Here is a 23,910-nt window from a genome sequence, read left to right on the forward strand (position 1 = left end):
GTATATATTATGTATGTAAAAAAGCACAGACGCACAGTATATATATATATTTTTAAATGTTTTACATGTATGTTTAAATTCATATAATTTATATTATATTTAAATATACATATTATATAAACAATATTTTTCTTAAATATATACATGTACGTGTTTGTATTTGTATATACATAATATACACAGTACACATATAATATATGAACAATAACGTTTATTTTGGATGCAATTTATCGTTTGACAGCACTTATGAAAACATAATGGAATACATTAAATACAAAGGTATCCGCAACATAAATGTGGTTAAAACAACCGGCACAACATTGAATTGTAAACCGTTTAGCTGCTGCTGATTGGTAAATGTGTTGATTTTTGGGACAGTAACGGCTGATAGAGTAGAGATGATGGTGTGTGCACTAAAAACAAGACAAACAAAGCCATTATAATAATAAAAACACGCAGGGACAAATTTATGTCATCTTAACACTGGATGCTTTTTCCATTAGCAGTTTTAGTAATATTAATCAAAAACCGATAATAAATGTACTTATGTCCTATTTAAAGAATTGTACTGGATTTCCTCAAAACTCACCATCAATGCAGTTGCTGTGCAGGGCTGTAAGCAGGGATGTGTGTGTATAGTGCTGCTCATTCAGAGCGGACATGGACTGGAGTGAAGACATATCTCCTGTCTGTACTGCTGAACCAGGGGCAGAAATGTGCTTCTTATGACGGGCGCGACAGTTTTGAAACCAAACCTGACCAGAAAGGAATTCAAAGAAATTACTTGGACAGCATATGAGCTTTCTTCTGTTGTCACATACATTAAACCAGGCTAACATTTTTAGAATGGCTTAATTTAGGCACTTCAGAAATTGCTAAAAAAAAAATGTAACCTGAATGACGCGTCGGCTAAGGCCAGTCTGTTCAGCAAGCCTCTGAAGTGTCTGTGCGTCTGGGTTATTGTCCTGAGCAAACTGGGCCTGCATAACCTGCAAGCCACAAACATCAAAATAGTCTCAGCAGGGCCAGAGACATTAAGCCAGAGGGAACTATCTAGTATGGTTTGATTCCAAGTAGCAAAAACATAACAGGGATCCATTATTGCTTATACTGAACTTCATTTTATTAACCCCAAAACCCCAGAACTCAGTGTGTGATGCATATTGCACCACGAGAGCGATGCTTTTGTTTACCTGTAGCTGGTCTGAAGTGAAACTGGTACGTGCTCTTTTTGATGGCTTTTGGTTTATTTCACAGCCTGTATGCAACACACCTTCAGGAGAGACGTTTTTCCCTGAAATAATAAAAGGTAAGGCAAAGGTGTAATTATTTATTACTGAGCATGCTATGAACCAGAAGACATCAAAACCAAACAACTGCTTACTCGATTAGTTACATTTAAAAAATAAAATAAATCTGAAAAAATCTTTTTTTATATGAAACAGTTTATTGTAACTGCAGACCTCGAAATAAAGGAGCTCATAATAAAGCAGGAAAGAACAGTCTTTTTTTCTCATAAATATGCAGTTTAATGAAGCTACTGATATATATATGGCCAAAAATGTACATGAAATTATGAAACCTTTAAATCTGTGACATATTTATCGCAGATTTCTTACATGAAATTCTTATAAATATCATTCAGTGTCTCACAATAAGGTGTATTAGCAAGATTATATTGAATCAGTTTATGATCAAATCTCTAGTTTTAATTATTGGGGCAAAACATAATGCAATGCAATAACTGAGAAATAAACATTCATCAAAAGCCTTAACTTGATTTTTCTAATACATTATACATGGATAATCAAATAGTTGCTTCCGTCCAGTAAGTGTTCATCTTGAAATATTACTCTCTCTCTCTCTCTCTCTCTCTCTCTCTCTCTCTCTCTCTCTCTCTATATATATATATATATATATATATATATATATATATATATATATATATATAATTACATTAACTTTATTTTTCTCTTCAATCAGTAAGATTTCACACCAAAAAAGACACATATCACAACCCATGAAAGGCATTTTGGAATTACACCAAAAAGCTTTTGTGTGTTGTTTTTTTTTTTCAGCAAAGTTTATGCAAGATCATGTTAACAATTTAGAAGCCTTATAAATATGATTATCAATTATAATACAGCAGGCTTTATAGAGTTACGCAGGACTCTCAACTTACCTTTTTCAGCAGCACCTTTGAGTTCGTCCAGCATGCTGTCGTAATGAACTCGACACAACAATTTTTGTCCAACCAAAGCAAACTCCTCGCCTGTGGACAGCTGCCTCTTACAAGAGAAGCACAAGAAACATGCCAAGTGGTAAACATTTCCCTTCGCCCTGCGCACCCAGTCCGTGGAGTGAACCGTTTCACCGCAGCACGAGCACCATGCTCGATACCTCCTGTCAAGCCATAATAGATTTGGTTAAGTACTGCATATGTCTGCATATGCATAATGTACACCTTTCAGAATACCTGAAGTAATCTAGTTTGCAGAAGACCTCTCGCTCTCTAACATAGCAGGTTGTGTGTCCGCTCAGAGTAGTTTGGCACACACTGCATGAAAGGCATTGCACATGCCAGCACAAGTCATTGACCTGCATTCAACAAGAGAGTTTATTCAAATCAACTGATGGAATTGATCATACAGCATTTCAAATTGTCAATGAAAGAAATAAATATTAACTAACAAGGATCCTTCTCACCTTAAGCAGATAGCGGTCTAGGATGTCCTCTCTACACCTTGTGCAAACTGCTTTGCCAGGGAAAGCATCAGATGCCATTGTTTGAGGCAGAGCAGATGGAGAAGACCGGCCATTCAGAAGTTCTGATGAACTCTGGAGAAACAGAAATTCTATTTGGTCAAACATTTCAAACATACAGAAAATTGCATTGGTTCCACACAACTGTGAACTATAGCCTACTCCAGTACCCAGAAAAGCGTTATATAAATGTAACGAATTATTAATTATATAGTCAAACTGCACACTTCTGTAAAGCACAAATAAACGCATTGGGTTAGGCAAATGCGTCTTATAAATGATATTACATTTCCAATTCTACATTAATTCATTTGATTACACGATTAAAAGTTTATGTACATATTAAATGTACATTTTTAATCAAATGTAAATTTTAATCAAAAAAATTGTCATGAAAATAAAGCTCCGTTTTGCGAAAAAATATCGCATTTGAGTGAGGCGGATCTTATAGGTTATCGGTAACGTTACACCGGCGGCAACTCATAGGCTATTGTCGTTATTTAACGCTTTATTCTAGGATTTATTAATTTCACATGTGTATCACAAAAACTGTAAAACTATTTAAGATTTTAAAGTATGCTATTTTAATAAAACCCAAAGAATTAGCCATAAATATCAGCAAAAAATTCGACCTATAACATCGTAGATTCCTATAAATATGTAGGCTATATTTACCATACAAATTTCGCTTGTAACACCCCTGCACTTGCTGATAAAATCCTCACTGTGATCCATGACTGTAGTGAAAGCGCTTCGGATTTCCGAATGTCGCAACGAAACATGCCGCCTTTAAATGTGCGCGCTTCATCCAATAAACATCAGCCACTCTCCTCTTCACCATGACAACCAGAACAATTACCAAAACTACATTTACGACTTCCAGAATTCTAGTCATTGTTAAGACAAGTCCGACTCTTGCAGTATATTATGTACTTGAAATCCGCTTTAAGGATTCGGAAACGGTCCACACAATGCCTTCAGCCCGAACGTATCAATTACGCATGCCAATCAAAACCTCTGAAGAATCAGTGGAAGAAGAGAATTGATTTATTTAATAACACCAATTAAAACCCCGCGTTCGGCAAAAACGCGCCACCAGAGCAACCCAAAGGTGAAGAGGTCTCATTAAACTCTTGACACTTAATTGCCGCGATTTCAAGGCGGGTCCTTTTCTTCTTCTGGTATAATTTAGGGGAAATGGTGGAAATATTGTGGACGGAATACATCACTTTGGGACGAAAAAAAAAAAAATCAATTTATCATTATAACGAGAAAGGAGCTTTCTAGTTATTTATTTGTTCATTGTCGGGATTTCAAAATTAAACAATAGGTGTTGGCCTTAAGCTATTTCCGTGTTAATGAGCGTTTTAATTTTAATTGTGTCGTTTTAAAATCTTTATGCCCCAGCTGACAGACATATGACGTAAAACCTGCACAGTTGGACGTTTTAAACATTTGTTTGAATGTTCTTACATTATTTTAATGCTTTAAGTATGCATTATTTTAATACTTTAATCTGTTATTTAACATTTTATTAGTCCATCACTAGGCCTATTGGTTTATTTTATTTCATAAGACTATTGATTAATACGTACAGGTATAGGTCCGTTTATGGGGTCGCTTTTTATTGTTTTAATTAACACATTTTCAGCAATTGTAGCTTACCTAATGGCTGATATATTTGATCAAGAATACAAAAAGGAAAATGTTATTTTGTGAAATAATATTGCAATTTAAAATAACAGTTTGTATTTTAATATATTTCAAAATAATATGTATTCCTGTTATGCAAAACTGAATTTTCAGCATCATTACTCCAGTCTTCAGTGTCATGGTCCTTCAGAAATCAGTCTAATATGCTGATTTATTATCAGTGTTGGAAACTGTTGGGCTGCTTCATGTGTTTTTGGAACCTATACCTTTTTGATTCTTTTATGAAAAATAAATAAATACATAAAAAAAAAAAAATATATATATATATATATATATATATATATATATATATATATATATATATATGTATGTATGTATGTATGTATGTATGTATGTATGTATGTATGTATATACACTCACCTAAAGGATTATTAGAAACACCTGTAAATTTCTCATTAATGCAATTATCTAATCAACCAATCACATGGCAGTTGCTTCAATGCATTTAGGGGTGTATTCCTGGTCAATCTCCTGAACTCAAAACTGAATGTCAGAATGGGAAAGAAAGGTGATTTAAGCAATTTTGAGCGTGGCATGGTTGTTGGTGCCAGACAGGCCGGTCTAAGAATTTCACCATCTGCTCAGTTACTGGGATTTTCACACACAACCATTTCTACAAAGAATGGTGTGAAAAGGGAAACACATCCAGTATGCGGTAGTTCTGTGGGCGGAAATGCCTTGTTGATGCTAGAGGTCAGAGGAGAATGGGCCAAATGATTCAAGCTGATAGAAGCGCAACTTTGACTGAAATAACCACACGTTACAACCGAGGTATGCAGCAAAGCATTTGTGAAGCCACAACACACACAACCTTGAGGCGGATGGGCTACAACAGCAGAAGACCCCACAGGGTACCACTCATCTCCACTACAAATAGGAAAAAGAGGCTACAATTTGCACAAGCTCACCAAAATTGGACAGTTGAAGACTGGAAAAATGTTGCCTGGTCTGATGAGTCTCGATTTCTGTTGAGACATTCAGATAGTAGAGTCAGAATTTGGTGTAAACAGAATGAGAACATGGATCCATCATGCCTTGTTACCACTGTGCAGGCTGCTGCTGGTGGATATTATTATTATTATTATTATTTATTTATTTATTTTTTGAATACAGCATTTATTCAAAATGGAAATCTACAATATACACAACCGTTCAGAAGTTTGGAGTCACTAATTTTTCTTTTGAAAGTAATGGATACTTTTATTCATCATGTGAAACTGAAGACTGGAGTAATTTTTCTAAAAATTCAACTTTGAACACAGAAATAAATTATATTTTAAAGTTTAATAGAAATTGAAATAATATATCATATTATCATAAATTATAAATATTCTGTATTTTTTATCAAATAAATACAGCCTTGATGAGCAACTCCATTAATGGAGCATGACTCAATTAAAAATCTTATTGATCCCAATATATATATATATATATATTTATATATATATATATATATATATACAGTACAGACAGTTTGGACACACCTTCTCATTCAAAGAGTTTTCTTTATTTTCATGACTATGAAAATTGCAGAGTCATGCTGAAGGCATCAAGGGCTATTTGACCAAGAAGGAGAGTGATGGGGTGCTGCGCCAGATGACCTGGCCTCCAAAGTCACCGGACCTGAACCCAATCGAGATGGTTTAGGGGTGAGCTGGACCGCAGACAGAAGGCAAAAGGGCCAACAAGTGCTAAGCATCTCTCGGGGAACTCCTTCAAGACTGTTGGAAGACCATTTCAGGTGACTACCTCTTGAAGCTCATCAAGAGAATGCCAAGAGTGTGCAAAGCAATAAGATAAAGCAAAAGGTGGCTACTTTGAAGAACCTAAATATGACATATTTTCAGTTGTTTCACACTTTTTTGTTATGCATACAATTCCATATATAATTCCACATGTGGTAATTCATAGTTTTGATGCGTTCAGTGTGAATCTACAATTTTCATAGTCATTAAAATAAAGAAAACTCTTTGAATGAGAAGGTGTGTCCAAACTTTTGGTCTGTACTGTATATATATATATATATATATATATATATATATATATATATATATATACACCTTAGTACCTATATATATATATATATATTTTTTTTTTTTACAATGTGCCACTGGAAATTCTAGTCAGTGCACTCTGATGAGGCCTTCTTTAGCCCTTGTGATTTGAGTTAAGGGTGTCGTGATCACTTCAGGACTGCAGGGATCTCTGTCAGGCCAATCAGAAAGCCTTGTAAAAATGCCCTAATCAGAGAGTGATTGCCTTCTTCACAATCACAGCACAAATGTCCAATCTAACACTGATTGCACTTGCTGCCACCCACCGCACACCCAAACACCATGACAATCCCACTGTTGCCATCTCTCTCTCTCTCTCACACACACACATACACACACACACACACACACACAATTCCTGTATGCAATTCACACAGTACCTGCTTATGAAGGATAGTTCTGAGAGTAAGGCAAAGCAATATACAGACAAAATGCCGGTTGCATAAGCGGTTTAGTTTTTTTAGACATAGTTGTATAGTTAGTTACAGTTAGATCCCTTACCTGTTTAACTCTCTGGAATTTAAGGCTGCAGTCCATAATTTTTGTGTCTTTGTCGCCAGCACTTGTCCTTGCATGGATTGTGTGCCTGCAATATGTTTATGTGCACAGTGTCATTCACTCAAACCTTGAACACCATCATGGTAACACACATAATACTGAAATAATGCAATATGAAGTGTCATGCAGGGAGTCAATTTTCGGTTTTTCACTGTAAATTATACAATGACCTTTTCTTTTCCACCAAAAAAATAGTTTTAACAGTATTTTACTGTAAAATTACATTAAATGTAATCACAGTTATTCACTGAGTATATTATGGAAACTTGCTGATAACCAGTTAACAGTTTTTTTACTGCAGCATTTTTACAGTCTTTTACTGTTAAAATCAACAGTTTACTGTATTTTACAGTCAACCAACTGTTTAGTACATTTTTGCTATCAAGGTTTATATTTCATGCTAAGCCCATATAAAAAAAATCATCGATATGAGCAAAAATTCATATCTCAGTATTTTTTGACTGATTTGTGGTACACGGTAGCTCTGCATTTTGTATTTGGATTAAACAAATAAAGTGAACGCATATATTATGTGCAAAAAAGGGTTAAAATCACATTACATTGTAACATTGCAATCCCAAAAATGTTTAGAAATAATAATAATAATTTTAAAGCAGAAGTTAAAATTACAAAACTAAAAAATTAAATAATAATAAGAACAAAGTAAAAAGGGTATTTTGATTACCCCATTACACTATACAGTTGTATAATTTAAAAGTCATTCACATATGTTTCATAAACACACAATCCTTTCTGGATTACAATCCGCCATTAAAATGATATATTTAATTATTCTAGAATCTAGCTGTGAGAAAAGATCCGCCACCTGCAGGATCCTCGCATGAGACTAACCCCTCCCCCAAACCTACTCCTAAACCTGCCAATACTACGGGGGTATTAATTTGACAGGGGGTCAGAATTGGGCACAACACCGCAAAACCTGTGCCACTCAGATTACAAAACATTATTATAACCGTTGTGCAACGGGCTAAAGTAAGGCAATAGTTTTGAACACTGGTTGATAATGTAGTTGCTCAAATATTGATTTCGGATTTTTTAACCCCAAAAAAAAAAAAAAGTAACGGACTGCAGCTTTTTAAAAACAGTTTTGTGTGTCTATCATATATCCATACTCAGTCGGCTACGACGTGTAAATTAGTGAAATTATTTTTATGACTCTCTGTAAATAGAGTAAAACTAATATTAAAAAAGGACATTGAAAAAATAACGAACATAGGAATAAAAAGAAAACCGGGAAAAAAGGTTATTTTACTCACTGAAAATCCCCAGTGAAAACACTAGAGGACGTTAATGTACAGCTTTAAGGCTTATTGTAACCTTACCTCCAATAATATCCACGAAATAAACCAAATTCAGTTTGGGTCTAAACAATCTTCAAAACCATTACATTTGACATAAGTGATATGTTAGACAATACATGATTCCCCCCAACTATTCAACTTTTATATTTCAATCTAATTAGCCCTGTATTTTTATTTACATGAAGGATATGTGAAAAAAAAAAAAAAAATCGACCATAAGATTATAATTATATAATTATTACAATGTAGCATTTTAATAAAGCACAAAGAATGGCGAGTCGTATGGGCATGGTCACGTGATTCACCATGGCAACGCTGGCTGTCATCAGTTCAGCGCGAGGAAAGGTGTTGGGTAGTCAGAGCAGGGCAGACAGATGCACACATAGTTTTATTGTCCTCTGGATTAGAGAAAGCTCTCGTATTATCGCTTGATTCATATCAAAGATCATTGCGCACCGGCAAAATGAGTCATCTAAACCCAGGGTGAGTAACTAAACTAGACCAAGTTGCAGTGTTGACTGTAATGTAGGTAAAAAGGTTCTCTAACTACTGTCATGTATTTGACATAATAAATATGCATACTAATTATGAGTTTTCGGCTTTATTTTTATGGCATGACACTATGTCCAAAAAGCTATTGTTACTGAGGAGATGAAACAACAGAAAGAGATCAAGCACTCCTTGATAGACAGGCTATATTGTTCAGACATGACTCGTTTATTGTATATCAAAGGAATGTTGTTTATTTGTCATATTAATTCTATGTCTTAATTGCTAATTAAGACAAAAATGAATTAGATTTAGCCAAAGTGTAATGTTTAGACTGTCTTCCACAGGCATTAGGTTTTATTTCTGAACAATTTTAGAGAGAGAAGTAAATTCAGAGGGGGCCATGGGTTAAGTGTGCTATCCATCCACACTCAATTCCAATAGAAACCAGACACTGGTAATGGTATCTACTTGGCCTGTGGATTGGTGAAAAGGTTGTGTTGTCTTCTTTACAAACGCCAAGGGAAATCAAATCTGTATCGGAAAAAGCCAGGCAGACAAACAGTCGAGCCTTTCCAAGACTACACTTTACACAGATGTAGTGTTCACCTCAAGCTGAAATCCTTGGCACTGGAAGCCTTGAGAATCACTGAATCATTCCATCAGTCTGGTCAGGCCTGTGTTTACATCACAAGTCCATCATGCCTGGAATGAGATGTGTGCATGTTACAATGTGCATGTTTCCACTGGGATTGTTTATTTATTCAAACAGTGTAACATCTTAACATTATCAAAGTTCAGGAATACACTGTTGTTCATGTTTTTGTCCATGTAGTCTTATTTCAGCTTACAATAGCTTATCTGACAAACATCTGACTGGATACTTCAACAATGCAAGAATACGAAGACATCTTCAGAAAGTTGGGCTGGTATGTGCACATTCAATATATTCCAACTAGAAAATGATGTTATGATTATTCATTGAGATTAACGGGAGTTTCGATCATTTGAAAAAGTTTCAATATTTACAAACTAACATATGTTGAGCTTTAGTTATAGAATGTAATTAGTATTCTCATAATGATCACTTTAGATAACCTGTTAAAAGATGAAAGGGAAAGCACTTTATTTTTGACAAGATCAGCTGCATCAGTCATTAAATGCAGGTGCATGTGCTTCAGATCTCTCGGAGCGGCCGGATTGTTCCCGATAAGGAGTATAAGCACAAGCTGATCCAGCGAGCGCATCAGAGACATGTGAGGGAGGGTCTAGCTCAAGCCATCTTTCACAAGGTGCTAGACATGGAGGTGAGGGCATTACACAGTCCACAGGTGCTTTATCAGACACTCTGTTATCCTTGGCCATTGTGTAGGGTCAAAGTAAGTAAGAGTACTGATGTCAGATATTCTGCTCACATCATCAGATTTGTACAGTATAAAGGCAGTATTTATGAAACCTTTGAACAAATTCAGTGAGGAGCACAATTAGTCATTTTTATCTAGACGTCTCATAAAATCAGATTCAAATTCAAAAACATGTATGAAATCCTGTACAAGTTTTTCTAAATATTTTCTATAAGATATTTCACTGTTCCGCTGTTTATTCAGCGCCTTCATCAAACTGAGATCAAGAGAAAACTTGAGGAATTTGCACGGAGGGAACGAATCCACAAAATGAAGGTTTGGCTTTTTACAGAACTCCTTTCGGACTCAAAGTGGCCTTGGTGACATGATAATAAAGTTCATTTTGTGATTCAGCTTTTTGCATTTTATGTTAGGCTGAGCGCACCAAGAGATATGAGGATGAACCGATGCTAATGCTGTCACCTCGGCCACCTTTAATGCCAAAGATCTCACACGCACGGCATTCTGGGCCGCAGGGAGAGCATTCCGAGTCAACAGAATCTGTGAGTGGCCTATTTGACTGTATAGTGGGTAAAATATATTTAAATTCTATTTAAAGTAGTTTTTCATGTTACTTAAATTCTTATTTTTTAATTAATGCGATTAGAATTTTTGTGTTTATAAATTTCAACAACACATTTATTTACTGGAGGTTTGTATTTACTGCATTGTAAATAACAATACACTAAGGTTAGTGTATATATATATATCTCCTTTTCTATAATGCACAAGTGTTAGATTAGTAGGACATGTCACAAACATGTATATTCGGGTATGATATTTCAAATTTGGTAAGGGAGTTATTCTCATACTCCTGTAGCCGGGTTCCTCCAGGCCAAACACAGCTCCAGGGAAGATCCAGAGGCCTGTTCGACTTAAGCCTCTAAACAGCAACAGTGCCACGGGCTCTATGAAAAGAACGTCCCCTCGACAGAGACCCCGGGACCGGGACTCCTCCAATGAAACTGATCAGCCCTTCAGTTTTACGGTGAGACCATCTTGGGATGCAAATACATGTTCCCTTACAAAGCCCCTTATCACGGGTCACTTACAAAGCACAAATCATACTCAGACATCTAATATTTCTCATTTGAATACTGCTCTGCTGAAGTATTAAAGAATTAAAAGATTTTTAAGTGAAAGTGACGTGACATAGAGCCAAGTATGGTGACCCATACTCTGTATTCATGCTCTGCATCTAGCCCATCCAAAGTGCACACACACAGCAGTGAACACACACCCAGAGAAGTTTGATATTAATATTCTAAATAATATTTTTAATATTGCTAATAAAATTCGTATAAAACCAAATTATCAAAGTTATGATTCACATTATTTGTATAATTGTATTTTATTATTATTAATCAAAAGTCTTTTTAATAAATTTGTTTATTTTGATTCTTATAAAAAATTAAGTTTTATAAGAACTGGTCTCCAGTCATCAAGATACTATTAAAGTTTTTATTAATATTTTTAATCGGTTTTTATTTTTATATTTTAGTATATACATTTTGTCATTTTAAATTTGAAATATATACACTGTATATGTGTGTCTATATTTTTATAAATGTTTTATTTAAGTTCTTTTAGTACATCACGTTAAACTAAATTTAAAATAAGAAAATAAAATGGCAACAAGCTGAAATTTAAAGTATATATATATATATATATATATATATATATATATATATATATATATATATTAGTTAATGTTTATTTCACGTAACAAATGTTTTTTTTAATGATTTTAAGTGTAGTTACATTTTAGTGAACAGTACTAATTCTATAATAACTAACATTTCTGTCTCTCTGGGTTGTTTTATAGTTTGACAGAGATACTGTGAAACAGTTGACCACGACAGACTTCTCTAGCACGGTCTCGCCCTACCGTCTTCCTGTCATTAACAATTATGTGACCCCTGTGCCACCCCTCACAAAGAAAAAAGAAAGAGGGCCAAGAACGAACGGCACACTCAGGGGTCGAAAGTTAAGACCCACTACAGCACCAACAGCTGTTACAGAGGTCAGTATACTGAAGTTATTTACATTAAAATAAACCTTCACTTACAAATATTCTATCATACACTATGCTATCTGCAGCCGTCTGCTCTCCAGAGGACATCAGCCCAGAGTAAAGTATTAGTAAGCATGGTGTACTTTGGGAAGAGTGTTCACCTGTCCCATGATCTGATGGACCTCAGAGATGAAGTGAAGGTCTTCCAGCAACACTGTGGAGGAGAGAACCTGTGTGTCTACAAAGGGAAGCTGAGAGAAGGAGGTCAGTGTAGGTCTCTGTACATCTGGGCTTTGTAATTCATATTGAAAGGACACCATGAATCGAGTTAAACTATTGATCTGGGGGCTTTTTGATAATAAGTGGTTCTTACCTGGTAGTGTCGCATATATTAGAATATATTATGCATATATTATGTGATTCTCCTCTTTGATTATAAGACACAATCATCAAAGGCAAATGAAAAGAAACTTTCTTTGCTTACCCTTACTTGTAGAAGTGTTCCAGTTTGTGTCAAGACGCCACCAGGGATTTCCCTTCAGTCTTACGCTCTTCCTGAATGGCCTGCAAGTGGATCGGCTCAGCTCCTGCTGTGAGTTCAAACACAGGAAAGGTGCTCGGCTTGGGGGCAGGCATGGACACTTCGGATTTTGCGGTGTGGAAGGAGCCTCTCCATGCTACAAGTAAGGAAAATGGATTTCAATCGATTTCCATTTTATATGTGCATACTACCAAAAGTTTGGGGTCCTTTTTTCTTTAATAATACTGTACTTTTATTCAGCAAAGCTGCATTATATTGATCTAAAGTCAAAGTGAATACATTTATAGTTATAAAAAATGTATGCACAAAAACCATATCAGAATGATATCTGAAGGATCATGTGACACTGGAATTATTGCTGCTGAAAATTCAGCTTTATCACAGGAATAAAATGTATTTAAAAATATATTAAAATAGAAAACAGTTATTTTAAATTGTAATAATATTTCACAGTATTACTGTGTTTTTGACCAAATACAGCCTTGTGGGGGATAAATTTACAAAATCTTACCGACCAACACACTCCCTACTTATCATTATTGGCTTTGGCTATTGAAAGTGGGTCAACATTGGTCAACCACTAATCAGGTTGCATTATGGTTTTGAATGATGTCATTCTTCAGGTGTATTATTGCTATGGGCTTGGACAAAAAACCGGCCCCTCCTCAAAAAAGAGTGAAAGAGGCGCTGCCAACCTCTAAATCCTCTGATGCTAAGGATGCCACAGAAGTAAATGAAGATATAGAAAAACATGACACGTCCCAGGAAATGGAGACAGAACCTAATGGAGAAACAACACGACAGAAAAAGACCCAAGACGGTACAATCTCTATGAGTTTGCTGATTTCAAATACTCAATCATTAATTGATGCCTCTGCAGGTCTATTGTACTATGCAGTTTAAAAAACATGGTCTCGGGTATTGAGTTAGTGTTAGTAGAGCATGACTCTAGCAAACCAAGGCCATGGGTTTGAATCCCGTAGAATACATACACTGATAAAATGTATATGTTAAATACACAAAAGTTATTGTAATGCATCTTTAAATGAACATTTATCTTGTGCTCTTATATAGTCTATGAGGAGGACTTTGAGGCAGATGATGAAGGCCCAGTTGAAGATGGTGATGAAGTAGAGGAAGATCCATCCACTGCTGCTAATGGAGGAGAAAAAGAAACTAAGTACAGGGATGAGAAAGAGAAAAGCAACTCTGACAGTGATGTTGCCAGTATGTCTAGTACGCATTACTTTATGGTCACACTTTTCAGCAACAATTGTTAAACATGTGAAATATCGGTGTACTTCAACACCTAATACTCACTGATTATTTGTCTTCTTCCTTCAGAAGTCAAAAGGTCACCGTCTGTCTCATCTGGTCGAACATCCAGCTTGTCCAGCAGTGACAATGACAATAGTGAAAGGGAAATTGTGGAGGACACTAGAGAAGTCACCGCTGCTGATGTTCCAGAGGAGAGCATACATGCAGAGGAAGTGATCACAACAGCTGAGGCTAAACCAGAGGAGACAGAGGCCACAGAGTCCAGCGATGTTACGTTTCCTCAAGCTGCAGCGCAAGACTCTAGGACACAGGATAGTCCAGGGGATGGCATGGAGAAGAGCGACCTGGAAATGTCAGAAGACACAGACAAGAAAGAGGGAGCTGAAGGTGAGCAATCTGGGGGGGATGCCAAACCTGAAGATAAGCCACAGGAAAATGAGACGGAGAGAGGTGAGTGTCTGCATGAAAATAGTGCTGTGTGCCTGTCATGATCTTTTGTGTTTATTCATGATAGCTTTAACAACATCAGAACTGGAGGGTCTGTTTTTTGCTATTTACAACTAAACTAGCTGGGATTGCTGCGAGATAAACAAAGTGTTTAGTTACCTCACACTGCATTTTTAATTAAAGCTAAAGTGTCATTTGTTGGATGTTGAAATACTTTCTCCTATCCCAGCTTAATATGCAGAGACATCTGTTTTAACATTTTTGTTTATTGTCACTACAGGCACAGAAATGACACATTTCAGTTTTAACCTTTGAGCATATTTTATTACTCTAATATTATCTGAAAAACTTTACTTACTTTCACCTGAGGAGAAGATAAAGACATGTACATGACCTCACTAACTACTCAAGTTCTGATTGTGTTAAAAGCAGAACAAATGTAACATGATTATTTGTCAAGACCACTGAGAGCCCAGCTTGTTAAACTCTATGTGGTCTTGCAAACAGCACTGTATTGATTGGTTTGTGTCATCAAATGTGTTTTTGATAGCATGTTATGTGTGTTTCCATAAGCATTCTGCTCTGTATAAACTGATCTGTCTCGACTTCCAAATTCATCAAGAATGTTCAGACTTATTTTTGAGCTACTTATATTTCATAATATGACAAGTGCACTGCAAAGCAATGTTAGCTCCAGTGGATTTGATGCTGGGAATACAGAGCAGTGTTTCCTATTTGTGATTTTGTGTTAAGTTTCTGATTTCAGTGTGTGTGGATCAGTGTGCATCTAACCATTTTTGATTGATTTTTGTCACATGATTTTGCTTAATTGGTACACTTTAAGTGTTGTGTAAAATCCATGTGTATTCTCATCAGAGATGGTTATGGATCCTTTTCGGACACCCGTCCTGTGTGAAAGTATTTAAGTGATTGTTCGCTGCATGCTGTGTTCCCAATCAAAGTGTTTGCTGTGTTTGTGGTAATAAACGTTTCATTTACACTATTATTTCTGTTTCATTGCTTTCTATGTTTCATTTCGAAATATATTTAACATGATAACATTTTGTTATGGATGTCATATGTCTGTCTCATTCCCCTTGACTATAAACAGCCAAGTCAATGCAGGAGAAGTTGGCTGAGACCATTTTGAAGGAATCTCAATGTAGTTCAGAGCCTGAGTTTAGTGATACAAGCACAGAGGAACATGAAGGGGCCTCAGTGAAGACCCAACAGGATGGCCAAGGTTAAAAAATGGTCTTTTAATTAACACCATTATTTATTTCCAAAATGGCACTAGTAGAGATTTTTAAAATGTACACAACAAATTAGTTTCTGTAGTACACAAACAACATATTGACAGTTTTGTGTTTTTTAAATATAAATAAATCTGAAATGGTTTAATTATAATAACTTACTTTTACAGGAATCGATATGGCTGAAATGACACGGGATGACATTCTGGATGAAAGTGAAGACAACACACAGGAAGTTGTGTGTGAGGAAAGGGCACATGATGATGATGAGAAGTGTCAGCCTGCAGAAGAGACAAATGTACAGGAACCTCATTTACACACAGAAGACGAAGTACAAGAAATAGATGAGAGGGCGAAAGAACAAAGTGAGAGTACAAATGAGGCTGAACAACAAGATAAAAGAGAGGGAATAAAAACTGAAACAGAGGTTACAGAGGATACAGAGTCTAGAAAAGGAAAAGAATCATTAGTACACGAATCAGAGACACATGCTGAAACGCTGGTCACTGAAAATACAGACACTGAGGTTTCAGAGATGGAGGGAGAGGGTCAGGCATCTCAGAGAGAGAATGGTACAGGAACAGGTGCAGGTGACACTGAGAGGCAGCGAGATGCTGATGACGTAGATCAGAACATAGAGAGGAGGAGCGATGGACAGACAGACAGAGATGAAAGAGGAGACCTAGCAGATGAGGCTGGGGTTGATAGGTCAACTGGGGAAACGGTACAGGAGAAAGATGACAAGGTTGATGATGGTAGGGTGGAAGATGGAAAAAAATCTAGTGAAGATAAAGCAGAGGAAAAGCTAGAGGTTCAGGATAGAAGTGAAAGTCTGGGAAAAGAGGAATCAGAAAAACCTGGGGATGAAGAAACCCAAGATGAGTGTGGCGATAATTTAAGTGCAGAAGAGAAAGAAAATGAGGACAGTACAGAAAAAGATGAAGATGGTGTAAATGATGAACATAAAGGTGAAGTTGAAGAACTGTCTAGTGAGGCTGGGAATAGACTAAATGAGCCAGAGGATGTTCAGGATGTGAGGACACAGGGTAATGAAAAAGAGGAGGATGCCCTAAATGATGAAAAGGTTAGAAACAAACTTAGTGTTGAGGCAGAGGAAGAAGGGCAAGAGAAACCTAAGAGTGAGGATGATAATGGAGGAGAAACCGAAAAAGTGACAGACAAAACATTGGAAGATGGGGCTCAGAAAGGAAGAAGAAGCAGAGATAGAGGACAAGAATATAGATGAGACGGCAGAGGAAGCAGATGGAAATTGTGTAGAGAATGAGCTGGAAACAGGTGAAAAGTTGGTAGAAGAGCTAAAGAAAGAGGTGACAGATATGAACAAAATTAGTGAGAATACATTAGAGGCAGGGGATGGAAAAGAAGAGGTGGTTTCTGATGAAAATACAGGCCAAAAACCAGAGGTCAACTTTGAAGACCAAAATGAGGAATCTGTTTCACAGGAAGAACAAAATGAACTAGGTTCAAGGGGGGCACCCGATGATGACACAGAGGCCAGTACCAGTACCAAGGAAGAAGTGAGTGAACCTGCTGGGGTGAATAATGACCTGCTGGATAGTAACAGAGATGCTGAAAATGGAGAGAGACAAGACGTCATTCTTGAGGAGGCTGAGAAGGTAGAAGAATATCTCCAAGAGGAAACGCAAGGTAAATCAGAGGGTGAGACAACAGGTGATAGGGTTCCAGATGTTATAGATGATAATGAAAAGCCAGAAACTGATAAAGATGTGAAAGAAGAAGAAAAACATGATGACAATGAGCAAGAGATTGAAAACAAGTCAGATGCTGAACTTGTTCCCTCAGAAAGAGAGTCTCAATTGGGTGATGAACATGACAACCAAGCCAGTGGCAATCAAAAAGCAGACAAAGAAGAGGCTGATAAAGAATCTGAAACATCTGCAACAACGTTCATAGAAAACGTAACCTCTCAGATAACCCAGGAGACAACCAATAAGGATACAGAAAACAACATTTTCTTGGCAGATGCCAGAGTACAAGAACTAAATGATTCAGAACTGAAAGGTACTGACAATGAACCGAGAAATAGAGATGCTCATGAAGTAATGGATGGTGATCCAGTGGAAAGTGAGGAGAGGAAAGTGAATTCTGTAAATAATGATGGTGGCTCATCTGTTTCCCATTCACTGAAATCACTGCCTGTTGAGAAAGTCAAAGATCCAGTTCTGAGCATCAATTCAGATCTGGCCATTCATTCAGCACCTTTAACTAAATCAGTTGGGGTGGATCTAGTAAGTAACTGGATTAACATACACCAAGAATCAAGGTATTTTCAGACATTTATCGAGCCTCTTGATGAAGAGAGTCTCATCTCAGAAGAAACCAAGGAGAGGCTTAATGGTGATGTATTAAATGCTACAGATGCACCAACAAGTACTGATATTGACGGCCTTGATGAAACACTCAAGAGTAGAGATGAAATTGCAACTCCTGCGAGGAAAAATCCCAACGAGAGCACAGAGTCTGTAATTGAAAGCATGAAAACGGAGACCAAAGCTGAGGCCATAGAAGCTGATGCTCACAGTAATCACTCCAAAGACAGCATACATACCTCAACCAAAGAAGAAGGAGTCCAGGAGGCCGGATATACTAAAGGTCCTTTGGTTACTATTTGGTCAAGACAGAGTAATGATGAACAGACCAATCAAAAAGATATTGCTGTACAGGAAACTTCAGTATCAGATGATGTCATAAACATAGGGACACCAGCGACATTTGAAGACATTCAAGAGCATGCACCATGTGAAACTGAACATCAGGATGTACCAACAAATGTTGACCTGAATGGAAAAGAGTCAGAAAGAAGTAAACAACAAAACATGACTGATGAAACAACACATTTATCCCAAACAGAGGAAGCAAGTAACAAAGAGACCCTGGAGAGTTCAGAACACAATTTGCAACCTAAACGTGTTTCTCAGACAGAGTGTATCGAGCCTCAGAGTCCAACAATCACAGTAATTACAGACCTCACAATCATCAATAAAACGGAAAACGGAAGCCAAGATGACACTGCAAGTGTAGACTTCCATTCCAGACAGTCAGATGGAAACAGGAGAACGGAAGCAATCGATGGTCATTTAAAACAGACTCTCAGCAACAGAGACACTTTGAGCACTTTCTCATTGGACGACGCAAGGTTTTTTGGGCCCGCAGGATATCCGAGATTAATGACTGCTCACACAGAGAACAGTTATTAGAACAATAGTAAATCCTTCAGCTAACCCAGGGGTGTCTAATACTTCTCCTGTTCTGCAAAGTGTAGGTCCAACCCCAATTAAACACATTTGAACCAGTTAATCAGGGTTTTCAGGATTACTAGAACTTCCAGACAGGTGTGTTGGGGAAAGTTTGAACTGAACTCTGCAAGGCCTTCCAGGAGCAGTATTGGACCTATGTTAATGGGTTTAAAATAGCGGCACTTCCTTTTCCTTATCAGAAACCCATAGTGAGTCCTGTCTGCTTGGTAGGAAAGCTATCAACAGCCCACTGAAAATAGACACCGTAGGACTCGCACAGCACAAATAATTTAATTATTCATGATGTGGAGCCCTCCAGTTGGTCAGGCTGCACTAGCTGTATACTGACATACTTCAGAACTTAACTAAGAGAATTTAACTAAAACCTCAATGCTTGCACTTTCCTCTGTGCTCCTAATTAGTATAGCATTAGTAGAATGACATATACACCTTGCCGATTTCTTGCACTAGTTAAGTGTTGTTCTTGTGATTTTACACTGGATTAGTTCACATACATTGCTATGATACCTTCTTTGTTTCTTGTCATATTTATAAAGATCATGGGAGTTAAAATCAAAACATGAGATGTTTCGATTCCACAAGCAAGGCCAAACTGCTCTAACGGTGACTGTGTTGTTAGCTGACATCAGTCGTGATCCTATCAAGTTCCTGTTTCTCTCGCTGGCATACGTCTAAAAAAGCTGTTTGCTTTTGAAATTAGAATAAAATACTGAAATACACATATTTGTCCTGCTCTACCAGATACTTACTCGACACTGAAACACAAAACAGAATATAAAAAAAATAAAAGTTTTAACTTTGAAATCAAAACTGAGATAATAGTTTAATGAAAATGTATAAAGTGTTTAAATCTTCATTCTTATAAACGTACACACTATGCCTGAAAAAAAAAGAAAAGAAAACAAATCATCCAAATTATGTGTCCTTAGACTAAATATGGTGTGTTCAAAATAATAATTACAAGTTGACAATTCTGATACTCTACTCTGAGTTGTTCACGCTCTCTGACCTCTGCATTATTTGTTTCTTTAATAACACTCTTATTTGCCAAATGACTCATGGTGAGGTTTTGATTCATGTTTGTCGAGTCATTTTGGTTGAAAGAAGTCAGAGCTCTTTGAACATTACAACTTTGACAGCAATGTGAAGCTCATAATAATGGTGATCAGACATGTCATGTATGCAAGTGTGTTTTTTGTGTGATGTTCTTCAGATAGTTGCTGATTCTAGTTGCTGTCCTCAAAATTTCCATTGCTGCTGCCTGAATGGAAACACATGGTGCTCATGGGATCTGACACATATCCTGCGGGAACAGCACAGAACACAGTGACTGACACTCACTCTAATACAACCACCCACTTGTTGCACCATATGCTGTCACGCACACAGTGCTCTCGTCTTTGTGAAAATGTCATGTTAACTTTAAAACATGACTGTTGCCATTAAAATGAAAAACAATGTTGTCCCCCATTAAGCTGTTACATAAACAGATGAATCACATGTTTGATAGTCATTTCCAGTTGGACACAAACCATTTCGGTCAATGGTTGGGAACTGCATGTTCCTCCTCAGCTCATCCAGAGACAAGCGCTGTGAAGACCTCTGACCAGAGCTGTCAAGATAAAAGAAAGGATTGAATCAACAATGCGATTAGTATTGGTTTACACTAAAGACCACAGAACAAGCACGATTCTTCTGCGATATGAAATTTTAATGATGCTAAATTGGCTGTTGCTTTGATGCAGTCATATCAGCTCAGTGAGGCCTTGCAGGGTTTTGTCCTGCTCAGATGATCCTCTATTGAATTTGTTTTCTATTTAGTCATTCACAGTGTCACTTTAGCCTGATTTATTGCTTACACCTCCTAACTGCATACATTGCTAGATCTGGTTACATAAAACATCACATTGCTAAGATTATGACTAAAATAGGCTCCAAAGTAGGAGTCCCTTCTAGGAATTTCTCAGTTGGTGGTTTTGTTGACAGTTGCCTGGTTCCTCCAAAACACACACGCATTCATCACCACCCATAAAGAATTAAGAGGTGACCACCAGCAAAGGTTCTCAGTGTGAATGTCGTGCAAGTTACAGTTGCTTTCTTTTGTTTTCATGCCTTGGTTTCCAAGCAACAGCACTTCAGACTGTAGAGAAGTGTTGTGGTTGGACTGCAAGGCACTGAGTGACCAAACAAAAGAGCAAGGTGACCTGACTCCTCCATTACTGAATGTGTATGACACAATGGCGTCTATTTAAATTCATATTTGTTTTCTCACTAAATATAGTTTGGCGATAAGTTGGTGGAAGGCTTTTCAGAGTCTTTCAGTCTCATTCATGGATAGTACGTAGGTTTGTGATAGATTTGTGTGTTTGTGTACTTTTGGGTCCAAATTGCAAATTGGGTGTTAGGGGCATATTCCAACTGGAAGGGCAGCTACATGACTTCCAGGACAACCACGTGCTACCAGGCAGTCAGTGGAGGATGAGGGGCGAAAGAGAACCACTGCTGTTACTGGAGGTTGGAGACATTAGCTGGACAGACACAGAAATATGAATAACTGGACAAAGAGAATAACAATGTATAGTAGATCTGTGCATGTATAATAACCTCCACATTACACAGGCATTCCTCTAGTTTGGCAACCACTTCTGAAAACTCTGAACTTGGGTCTTTCCTGTCAGACAAAGTCAAAAATAGGGGATTTTCATCAGAGAGTTTATTTTTTTATTTTTTATTTTTTTACAGGAAATAATCTTTGGCTATCCAATCAGCTGCTCCTCTGAAGAGGACTCGCTGATCGCTGCCCAAACATCAAGAGTGAAGGACTTCAAAAGACCAGACACAGTTCTTCAAAAGAGAAAAGAGACACAAAAAATATACATGAATTACAAAGACCATGAAGGCCATATATACACCACAGCTGAATGACTGCCAATGATATGCTTTGTATAAAGAATCCTATGTTGTTTATGTACATAAAGGTTCCTATAAATATATTAAGCAGCACAACTGTTTTCAAATTTGATAATAGTAAGAAATGTTTCTTGAGCAGCAATCTGCATATCAGAATGATTTCTGAAGGATCATGTGAAAGCAGTTATTTCAAACGGAATCTTTAAGTGACACTAAATGAATGCACCATACAAGCTGTTAGCATCCTGGCTCTTTTAAAGTGTTGCTCAGCAAAGGCTCTTTGCTCTAGAGAATAGTGTCAAGCTGCACTTGTTACCAGGGCACATTCCTAGCAAGCACGCTTGACACAGTTTCAGCCCCGCACCTGATGACCAGCACTGAGAAGAACATTGCAAAGAAGCTGTATATAAGAAATAACACCCGGGCTGGCACAGGTTTGTTGTAGAGAGACACGGTAGGCTAGCAACTGGATGCTCAACAAGAGAAATAGAAATACAAATTGTCCTGAGGCACAGAGATGAGGCATTCTGGGTAATCTAACTGATTATAAACAGACTCAGTGGCACAGAGTAGTAGTTTATGATTGGATTTAATAGGGCCATGCAAGATGACAGAAAAAATATTTGTTGATTTTAAGAATTGTAATATTTCTAAATTAGTTTAAGCTCTTTATTTCTATTTTTTTATGATACTTTATGTACTAACAAAAATTTGAGCAAGCAACTAAATGTTAGAATTTAAACTATGGAAAAGAAGCTATTCTAATTTCATAGTGATTTAAAAAAAAATAGTTTACATGCATTTAAAGTAAGTCTGCTTATCTTCTTCTCTGAGCATCTTTTGGGCTGGGTGCGGGTCACTCACCTCTGGACAGACATTCCGGCCTCTCTGAAGCAGTGCAGAGATGGGTTTGGGAATCGAGTATCTGATAGGAGGGCGGACATGATGATACGCCATATCTGCAGCAGCTGCAGCTGTAAAGAGTCCACCGGGATTAAAGTGACACCTTTCTATATCAATATAATACTAATACGCTTTTTTGATAATTTAATGGAAATATATATTTTCATCGTTTTGATACTTTTATTGCATATTTTTAAAGGAATAGTTCACCCAGACAATGAAAATGTACTCATCCTCAGGCTATCCAAGATGTAAATGAGTTGTTTGTTCATCAAAACAGGTTTGGAGAGTTTAAGCATTACATTACTTGCTCACCGGTAGATCCTCTTCAGTGAATGGGTGCCGTTAGAATGAGAGTCCAAACAGCTGATAAAAACATCCCAATAATCCACATCACTCAAGTCCATCAATTAACATCTTAAGAAGTGAAAAGTGAAAGTGTGTGTAATAAACAAATCCCTTATTAAAGCAATTTCAATTTAAACAGTCGCTTCTGGTCAAAATACAACTCTATATTCCAAAATAATGCTTCCTCCAGTGAAAAAAAAAAAGGTTTTAAGTAAAAAAAAAAAAAAACTCAAAATTTGTTTATTATGAACACAATTTTTTTTAGATTCACAAGAAGTTAACTGGACTGGATTCATGTGGATTATTTTGGACTGTTTGTTTCTGACGGCACCCATTCACTGCAGAGGATCCACTGGTGAGCAAGTAATGCAACATTTCGCCAAATCTGTTTGAATCACAAAACAAACTCATCTATATCTTGAATGGTCTGAGGGTGAGTAAATTCTCATGTTTAGTACTTTATAATGAACATTTTGTTTATAAACTTGAAAATAAAGATGAAAAACCCATAAAAAGTTCCAAATACAGAGGAACTGAAACAATATAACCCAGTCTAAAGGACATTGAGTGTCAGTATTTGGTATCACAGCGCAGTGCCTGGTTTGAGATGTGCAA

At 36.9% G+C, this 23,910-nt stretch overlaps 3 protein-coding genes across 6 annotated transcripts; 2 read left to right on the forward strand and 1 right to left on the reverse strand.

The window, feature by feature from the left end:
• Positions 1-183: 183 nt before the first annotated feature.
• LOC113107100 (LIM/homeobox protein Lhx8-like) lies at positions 184-12,916 on the reverse strand. Its single transcript, XM_026269320.1, has 11 exons — positions 12,801-12,916; positions 12,478-12,567; positions 9,509-9,604; positions 7,032-7,116; positions 2,707-2,838; positions 2,477-2,598; positions 2,183-2,403; positions 1,194-1,294; positions 894-989; positions 590-755; positions 184-413 (listed from the first exon to the last, which is right to left on the reverse strand). Exons 4-11 carry the CDS (start codon positions 7,065-7,067, stop codon positions 337-339), a joined length of 951 nt encoding a protein of 316 aa, XP_026125105.1. The 5' UTR covers positions 7,068-7,116; positions 9,509-9,604; positions 12,478-12,567; positions 12,801-12,916; the 3' UTR covers positions 184-336.
• Positions 8,751-15,683, forward strand: LOC113107099 (glutamate-rich protein 3-like). Of its 3 annotated transcripts, none has more exons than XM_026269319.1 (13): positions 8,751-8,893; positions 9,735-9,828; positions 10,081-10,206; positions 10,507-10,578; positions 10,677-10,805; positions 11,123-11,290; positions 12,128-12,325; positions 12,403-12,580; positions 12,813-12,999; positions 13,481-13,677; positions 13,932-14,093; positions 14,202-14,585; positions 14,863-15,683. In XM_026269319.1, the coding sequence occupies exons 1-13, from the start codon at positions 8,874-8,876 to the stop codon at positions 14,895-14,897; spliced, it is 1,950 nt and encodes a 649-aa protein (XP_026125104.1). In that variant the 5' UTR covers positions 8,751-8,873; the 3' UTR covers positions 14,898-15,683. The 3 variants fall into 3 exon arrangements, with proteins under 3 accessions (XP_026125104.1, XP_026125102.1, XP_026125103.1); XM_026269317.1 differs by having other exon boundaries at positions 15,459-15,681; XM_026269318.1 differs by having other exon boundaries at positions 14,202-15,683.
• A 1,250-nt stretch (positions 15,684-16,933) lies between these two features.
• On the forward strand, positions 16,934-19,954 carry LOC113107098 (dentin sialophosphoprotein-like). 2 transcript variants are annotated; one of them, XM_026269316.1, is made up of 2 exons: positions 16,934-17,503; positions 17,660-19,954. In XM_026269316.1, the coding sequence occupies exons 1-2, from the start codon at positions 17,029-17,031 to the stop codon at positions 19,072-19,074; spliced, it is 1,890 nt and encodes a 629-aa protein (XP_026125101.1). In that variant the 5' UTR covers positions 16,934-17,028; the 3' UTR covers positions 19,075-19,954. The 2 variants fall into 2 exon arrangements, with proteins under 2 accessions (XP_026125101.1, XP_026125100.1); XM_026269315.1 differs by having other exon boundaries at positions 16,934-19,954.
• Positions 19,955-23,910: the final 3,956 nt, after the last annotated feature.

The sequence above is a fragment of the Carassius auratus genome, chromosome 8 (genome assembly GCF_003368295.1).
Source record: "Carassius auratus strain Wakin chromosome 8, ASM336829v1, whole genome shotgun sequence".
Classification (NCBI taxonomy): Eukaryota; Metazoa; Chordata; class Actinopteri; order Cypriniformes; family Cyprinidae; genus Carassius; species Carassius auratus.